General features: G+C 37.8%; 1 protein-coding gene across 1 annotated transcript; it reads left to right on the top strand.

Moving 5' to 3' along the window:
* The first annotated feature begins 2,668 nt into the window (after positions 1-2,668).
* On the top strand, positions 2,669-8,876 carry LOC133744131 (DNA replication licensing factor MCM7). Its single transcript, XM_062172272.1, has 15 exons — positions 2,669-2,792; positions 2,876-2,943; positions 3,119-3,178; positions 3,264-3,487; positions 3,786-3,963; positions 4,283-4,405; positions 4,535-4,624; positions 4,846-4,988; positions 5,274-5,451; positions 5,533-5,724; positions 6,200-6,372; positions 6,550-6,753; positions 6,937-7,102; positions 7,569-7,790; positions 8,410-8,876. The coding sequence occupies exons 1-15, from the start codon at positions 2,762-2,764 to the stop codon at positions 8,512-8,514; spliced, it is 2,157 nt and encodes a 718-aa protein (XP_062028256.1). The 5' UTR covers positions 2,669-2,761; the 3' UTR covers positions 8,515-8,876.

Below are 8,876 nucleotides of genomic sequence, written 5' to 3'. Positions count from 1 at the left end.
ATAGGTGTCGAGTGTGTAACATCCGGACTTGAAACACTTGATTTTCTTTTGTGGAAAACAATATATTGTAACGTTCATCGATGATCCATCCCTCACCATTTGCAATTGGAGACTTTCGTTGTCTGAATGCCACCTCTACCAAAAAAAATGGAAACACTGCGGTTGAATTTGTAGGACAAACGTCGCTTAAAGACATTCAGCTATATCGGTTCCCATGCATTAGTCCCATAGTTAAGACAACCTGATTATCCCATAATTTTGTGCTTCAGCTTTCCTCCATTGAACATTTCCATCAAAGATTTTGTTTGCACAATTTTTCAGAAGGCTCTTGGTAGTAGAATGAACAATTTATCAGGATTGATGATTTTGATTGACCTAGAGATCATTAATTACTTCTTTCTATTCTCTAACGAAAAACTTTCAAAGTTGCATGGTCAAGTTCATCAGTCTTTCGTTTATTTAAAGTTCATTTTCACATAAGATATGACAAACTCTGCAGAAGCCTATCTTTAAGGTGTAACAAACGAAACTACCTTAAAGTTCATTTGTTTTAATTAGGGTCCTAGATCAAACTGAAACCACCAGGCTCATGGGGAAGTTCTATGTAACCATGTTTCTTGTAATTGGAAACTACCTGCTTCTGGTAAGCTTCATTGGAGCGGTGTGGTCGTTTGGATTAGAATATTGGGAGTTCATCTTGGATGAACTTTTAGATTGGTACAGAATGTCGACTCCCAATCTGCTGGGAGATTGCTGTGGTAAGCTTGTTGTTGCTCACCATAAATGAATCAACGACGAGTAGTTTCTGATCTCCAGCAGGATTTCACTAGAGAGATAGTTCAACAGCTTCGTGAGTTTCCAAAGCTGGAAAATTTCGCCGGAATCTGACTGGTTAAACGATTTTGTGAGAAATCAACCTCTTAAAGATGTTGACAGTTTTTTTTATTTATCCCGTAGATAAGCAGATCCTTCACCTTGATCTTGTTGATCAGGCAGTGATTGAAAATGTGCAGTGCCAACTCAGGGAAGGTGTTTGTGATTCCATGCTCAAGCTCATCTAGGGTCAATTCTCTGCCAAAGTGCACTGATAGTTACAGTGAGTAATCAATTTTTTGGCAAACTCTAACACTCCTAGAGCATTTTCCTCATATGGTTCGGTATGATATTGTCTGTCTTGTTAGATCCTTTGGAATGACTATCTCTATTTTCTTGAAAATTCTCTAAGACGTTCTTGGATCTTGTGATTCCTGTTGTATTTCTCAATTGTAGACTTGAAATTGTCTTTCTAGCCTTGATCTTCTATCAGCTTGAGCCAAAAGTGATAAATGAAGAGTAATTTTTCTCTCTTGTACTAGTTTAGAGGACGGTAAATCAGTTGTTCATACATGTCCAGTGGCATTCCAGAGCCAACCAATTGGCCCAGGTGTATCAACTCCATTAGAGCCAACCAATTGGCCTAGGTGTATCAACTCCATTCATTTGTAATCACCCAGTTCCTCTTCCAATTATTCAGCAAATTCAGTTCTCAATCTCTTTCCATTATTGTTGAACAAAATATATTTTCTTTCCTTTTCTACTATTTCTCTGAGTCGTTGTCTGATTTGTTTCATGTTTTCCTCAATTAGCCTTGTTGGCCTAGCTTCTTCCCAATTCAATGAAGTCATGCCAAGTGGTTTGCACATGTTTGAATCTTCAAAGGTTGCATAGACTGACCGGCAATCGCATGAATATGTAGCATCTGTGATATGACTTATAGCTGCTCGTGGCAACCACTGTCAGAAAGGAAAACAACAAGTTCATACAAACGAATATCCTTGGAACAACAAGTTCATACAAACGAATATCCTTGGAACATTAGAAGCAATTTATCAGGATTGACGATTTTGATTAACCTAGAGAGCATTAATTAAGGTTGCATAGACTGACCGGCAATCGCATGAATATGTAGCATCTGTGATATGACCCATAGCTGCTCGTGGCAACCACTGTCAGAAAGGAAAACAACAAGTTCATACAAACGAATATCCTTGGAACATTAGAAGCAATTTATCAGGATTGACGATTTTTGATTAACCTAGAGAGCATTAATTCAGTATCTTCAAGAATCTTGGACCTTTTTATATATAAAGACTTTGGCATAAAGTGATAAAGTAATCTGGGTTTCACATCCAAAATCAATTGACAATTGATGGAGTGGCCGAAACCCTTATAAACTCATAAGCAAAGTTATATTTTTCCAATGTGGGAGTTATATTTATACACATTTTCAACATAAACAAAATCATCTCTATCTCAAATGTGGAATCCTAATACCACTACCTGCTTGCTGAACTGAACGACAAGAATGATTGAAAATAAAATCCAAGCCAACCTTCTTCATGATAGTATTTGAGAACGTGCTCTAGATGCTTATTGTAATCAAGAATTTAGGCTTAATGTCCACCTTTGTATTCAACAGTTTTATTAATTAAGATTTGAGGGCAGCCGCACCAGCCATTTATTCAAAAAAAAAAAAAAACTTAATAATAATAATAATATATAAAAAAAGAATAATTTTTATATACCTGGTTAGGCCCGGCCCAAGTCCATTGTGAGACGCCCTGACCTCCACCTTGGTTTCCCGCCAAAACCGTCATCCCCATCTGTTGATTTACCGCCAAATCTGAATCTCCCTTTTCTAACCCCAAACCCCAAAACGAAAAAACAAGTCTCAGTCTCTCTCTTCTCTCTCTCTCTGTGCCGCCACGTCTCCTCCGTCACCATGAAGGACCTCAACTTCGACGCCGACAAAGGTAATTCTGCTTCCCTCATCTCTCTCTCTCTCTCGATTCATTCTCCGATTTCATTTTTGTTATTTCGACTTTGTTGTTGACAGCGCTAGCGAAGGAATTCCTCTCCAACTTTGCCGATGCGGTTGGGGAACCCAAATACATGAACATCCTTGTGAGCCCTCTCTCATCTTCTTCCTCGCATTTTCTCATTACCACCTCTACAACACTAAACCCTAAATTCCCCCCTTCCCAAGATTCTAACTTTTCTTCGCTTTTAATTTTCATGTCCTCAACATTATTCCGTAGATGGAAGTCGAATCTTACTTTGGATTTTTGTTTGCTTTCAGCAAGAAGTTGCAAATCGCAAAATTCGGGCAATCCAGATTGATCTTGAGGACTTGTTTAATGTAAGTTCCACCTAGCCGTGACATTTTTGATTATGTAACTTGTGTTGTTTCTGTTGCGAGCCAATTGTGGATTTGGTTTATGCAGTACCAGGATTTCGACGAAGAATTCCTCAGACGGGTTACTGAAAACACCCGGCGGTATGTGGGTATTTTTGCTGATGCTATTGATGAGCTCATGCCGCAGCCCACTGAGGCCTTTACAGATGATGATCATGACATCTTGATGACACAAAGGTCTGATGATGGACCCGAGAATATGGATGGTTCTGATCCACATCAGAAGATGCCTCCGGAAATCAAGCGCTACTTGTGAGTTTTAAAAAAACCTTAACTGCCATTGGGCTTGTCCAAATTTGTTCCCAACTGTGAATGGTGTGGTCAGTAACTGATCTTTGCGTTTAAATGTTAGTTTAAGTACCAAAAGTTATGCGTTGGAATCAGTGTTGCCAAATACACTTCCTACTGTGGTTCCAATTTATGCCTTAGTAGCCCATTTATGACTTGTAGTAGATGTATTTAACATTTGTGGGATGGGAGCAGTACCTGTCTTTGTGTAGCTCAAGGTTTACATAATTCCTAATTTTTTTTTTCTTCATACGTATTGTAGTGAAGTTTACATAAGAGCATCTTCAAAGGGGCAGCCATTTACCATCAGGGAGGTGAAGGCTTCATATATTGGTCAGCTTGTGAGGATATCAGGTATTGTGACGCGGTGTTCGGATGTTAAGCCATTGATGCAGGTTGCTGTGTACACGTGTGAAGAATGTGGTTTCGAGATTTACCAGGTAATTAAGGACACGTCTATCTCAGATATCCTGAGTTTCCTCGGTAAATAAGAAGATTTTTCATGGCAACTTTTTGTACAGATGTAAATTGTGCCTTTTCCTATATCCCTCATACATGACATAATGTTAAACCCTTTAATTGCCAAGTAGTTAATAAAGCTAGCATTCATATTTCACGGTACTAGCTTCATACGTTTGAAACATCCTTTTTCTTTCACTCAATGGAGTTTTATCTGTTCAATGCTATTGGGTGTATACTCGGGTCTCATTTCTTTAAAGCTACTTTTGTTGACTCATTAATTCTATTTTTGCTTGACAGGAAGTAACTGCTCGAATCTTTATGCCTCTGTTCGAATGCCCATCTAGGCGTTGCAATATTAACAAAACAAAGGGGAACCTTATTCTTCAGCTCAGGGCATCAAAGTTTTTGAAGTTTCAGGAGGTTCATATGTTATTCTGATTCAATCATAAATTATGTGATAACTAGGAGGGAATCTGTATAGTTTATGCAATTCACTCATATTATTGCTTATTCAATTTTTTAACTATAGTGTATATCATTTCATTGCAGGCCAAGATACAAGAGTTGGCTGAACATGTTCCAAAAGGCCATATTCCTCGGACAATGACTGTTCACTTCAGGGGTGAACTTACAAGAAAGGTCGGTTGTTCTGTCAATTTCATAGGGTGAACTTACTTTTTTTTTTTTTTTCACTCTGAAGTCCAAAGAAAAACACTTCAAGCTTTTCACTGAATCCCTCTTCATGGGAGTGAAAGTACTGAGTTCCCAATTTACTTATTTGCATGATAAAAAAAGAGTGATGACAACCTTCTTCTACTTAACTGATTATGCTCGTTGTTCTTTGAACTTCTATTTTTTAGGTAGCTCCGGGTGATGTTGTTGAATTATCTGGCATATTTCTTCCCATTCCATACACTGGTTTTAGAGCAATGCGAGCTGGCTTAGTTGCAGATACGTACTTAGAAGCCATGTCTGTTACACATTACAAGAAAAAATATGAAGAGTAAGCCACTTTCCATTTCTCAATTCTAGTTTACTTATCTGTTGTATATTCTTTATATCAGTTCTTAATTTACAAAAGAGAGGACATGTGTACTTTTGTAATTTACCAAATTAGTTTTAACACATCCATCTTCAACTCCATAATGTTGTCCCTTCTTTTAATTTTTGGTATGAAGTTCATCTGGTGCTTTAAATGCAGTTTTTGGTAAAACAGGAGCTGTTTTCTTACCTGAGGTCAACCTTTTCACTTGTTAGATGTTGTGTACTAAGTTTTGTTCTACTGCAGGTATGAACTTAGAGCAGATGAGGAAGAACAAATTAGAAGTTTAGCTGATGATGGGGACATTTACAATAAGTTGGCACGATCATTGGCACCTGAAATTTATGGTCATGAAGATATAAAGAAGGCTCTACTTCTGCTCCTAGTGGGTGCCCCTCATAGAAAACTGAAGGATGGAATGAAGGTTACATACTGATTATAGAATGATTAAATTTTGAATGATTGGACTACAAAGTGTCTTAATATATCTCCTTTAACATTGCAGATTAGAGGAGATTTACATATCTGTTTAATGGGTGATCCTGGAGTTGCAAAAAGTCAGCTTCTCAAACACATAATTAATGTAGCACCCAGGGGAGTCTATACAACTGGTAAAGGAAGTAGTGGAGTTGGTCTGACTGCTGCTGTTCAGAAAGATCCGGTCACAAATGAAATGGTCTTGGAAGGAGGAGCATTGGTAAGATTATATATTTCTTTTATCAGTGTACATAGTGATCTTGTTCAATGTTAGTCCGCACATGCTATTCAAGTGAAACAGAGGATAAACAATAAATACTTATGACATACTTGCATGACTCAGACTGTCTCAAAAGAAAATCCCCTACTGTTTAACTTTAGATTTGTTTCAGAGGACAAGACTATATAAAGTTAAAATAGTTATTGGAATATGTCAAATCTGTGGCTTTGATGCAGAATTAATAGGTAGAAAAGTGTGGGAGAGAGGTGAAGAGAGAAGTAGAAATATAGGGAGGCATATTTTGATCAAGTCTATTGCCAAAGTGTTGCATTTAATCAGTTTATAGAAGCCAATCCCAAACCAATTGGAATTCAAATCCCTTATTGACTCCTCATCATTTTCTACTTGACTTCCTATCTGATTGGTGTTCACGGGGTTCTGAGTCTTAGATAATAGAAGAGTTTAATTGTTTCAGGTGCTAGCTGATATGGGCATTTGTGCTATCGATGAGTTTGACAAGATGGATGAATTAGATCGTACAGCAATACATGAAGTTATGGAGCAGCAAACTGTCAGCATTGCTAAGGCTGGGATAACTACATCTTTGAATGCAAGAACTGCTGTTCTTGCTGCAGCTAATCCAGCATGGTACAAACCTTCTACTTAACCTAGTTTTTATGTAGGGTAGTTGTCCTACGTTTCTCATTTGCATCATCTTGCTCTTATGATGTGGGAGCTTTTCTGCTGCAGACACCTAACTATTTTAATGTTATAGTCTTTCCTCTATGCAAAGTCTTACTATGGTTATCATACATTTTCTTGAAGGGGAAGATATGACCTACGTAGAACTCCAGCTGAAAACATTAATCTTCCTCCAGCCCTTTTGTCAAGATTTGATCTTCTCTGGTTGATACTGGATCGAGCAGATATGGATAGTGATCTTGAGATGGCTAGGCATATTGTTTATGTCCACCAGAATAAAGAATCTCCGGCTCTTGGCTTCACTCCACTTGAACCATCTGTTCTTCGGTAAATTTAATTACTTTTGACATAGAAAGCACAACACAAGGAACAATTTTATATATTCACTCTTGGTTTGTAATCTTTCTTAGTACATCACTTCTGTAAAGCTACATAAATCTCTATCTTCAAGTTTGTTGTTCAGTGGGACTTTCTGATACAATACTTATCTCCTCATCTATTGTTTTCTAGCGCATATATTTCTGCTGCAAGAAGATTGTCTCCATCTGTCCCACCGGAACTTGAGGAGTACATTGCAAGTGCCTACTCTGCAATTCGGCAAGAGGAAGCTAAATCTAATGCTCCCCACTCCTATACAACTGTGAGAACTCTGCTCAGCATTCTTCGCATATCAGCAGTAAGTCTAGCTATTCATTTGCTTTATGGTTTATTTAAGTTTGGCTTCATTGAATGAGAACTGTCTACAAGTGCTTTATTGGATTTAGCTTGCAAGAAATGACGTCGTGCTGAATAATCAGATTTTGAGGATAAAATTATAAAAGGGAAATATATTTAGAATTGCTGGCTAATGTTACCCATAGTGTGAGCAAAAGGTCTTTGTATGGTTTATTTGCTTTTATACATCTTTTATGCATTAAATGGGTCGCACAGAAAGTGTCATCCAATTAGAGAGAAATATCTATTAAGGTAAAGTTTTGTCAAATACCCTCACACTATTTTTTGGGTAAATAGACCAAACCGGCTGCACTTTGTTTTTCTTTGGGTTGCTCAAATACTGCCATCCAGAGAGGTTATTGACTACCTGAAATATGAAACTGATTTGATAGGAAAAAATGGGATGAAACTAACTTTTTTAATTGCAGGCACTAGCAAGACTCCGATTCTCTGAAACAGTTGCTCAGAGTGACGTGGATGAATCGCTCAGGCTAATGCAGATGTCCAAGTTCTCTTTATACTCAGACGATCGTCAGAGATCTGGACTTGATGCTATCTCTGATATCTATTCAATTCTGCGAGATGAAGCTGCCAGGACAAATAAGCTAGATGTCAGCTATGCACATGCACTGAATTGGATTTCTAGAAAGGTTAGTTTTTGAACCTCAAATTTGCAAGGCATCTGTGACATATGAAAAGTTGATTGAATGTAAAGCTATATCATGTTTATAAGCATCAAAGTGATAAGAAAATAAGTTTTATTAAGGATTAATTTCAGTCTACCCCCCTGAGGTTTGGGGGTGTCATCATGTCACCCGCTCGACTCTCAATTTTGAATTTTTACCCCCCAAACTTTTCAATTTCAATCAATCATGTCTAATTTCTCAGATTCCGTCCAAATTGGACGTTAATTCTGACGATCTTACTCACTTTGAAGCCTTTTAAGGACACATATGAGTTTTTTGTCTTTGAAATGACCATAAAAGGCTTCAAAGTGGGTTAGATCGTCAGAATTAACGTCCAATTTGGACGGAATCTGAGAAATTGGACATGACTGACTGAAATTGGAAAGTTTGGGGGGTAAAAATTCAAAATTGAGAGTCGAGGGGGTGACATGATGACACCCCCAAACCTCAGGGGGGTAAACAGAAATTAATTCTTTTATTAATATAGAAGTTAAAGACAATCAATATGTCATAACATAGGTGATTCTAAAGAATCTTCCCTGTATATTGTCTTAATCCAATGGGTACGTTGGCTTTTGAACAGGGTTACAGTGAAGCCCAACTGAAAGAATGTTTGGAGGAATACGCAGCCTTGAATGTTTGGCTGATCAATCCCCAAACTTTTGACATAAGATTCATCGACGCCTGACATGCCTTGTTACTTCCATTGAGTGCTGCAGTCCCTTAACAAAGGAGTACTCTTGGACCTCTTCCCATTTGAAAGATAGTGAGCGGGGAGTAAAGAAAAAGGATTAGGCCTTGGATTTAATTTCATCTTTTGTTGTATTTTGTACTTTTCAGAGCTAGCTTGAGTTGCAGACTTAGTCATGGCATGCCATAGTTGGCACCGTCTTTATGTATCTTGAAACTGTTGGTGTTAGTTCAGTTAGATTGTTAACTAGCCAAAAATGAATGGTTGCAACATGTTCTATGTTTAATTTGTGTGTTACCTCGCTATTTGCATGTTTAGTAATGCCTTGTGGTGGTAACATAATGTTGTATTACGATTCA

Source organism: Rosa rugosa, chromosome 4 (assembly GCF_958449725.1).
Source record: "Rosa rugosa chromosome 4, drRosRugo1.1, whole genome shotgun sequence".
Taxonomy (NCBI): Eukaryota; Viridiplantae; Streptophyta; class Magnoliopsida; order Rosales; family Rosaceae; genus Rosa; species Rosa rugosa.
The sequence above is the reverse complement of the archived record's forward strand: the minus strand, read 5'-3'. Positions and strand labels throughout refer to the sequence as shown.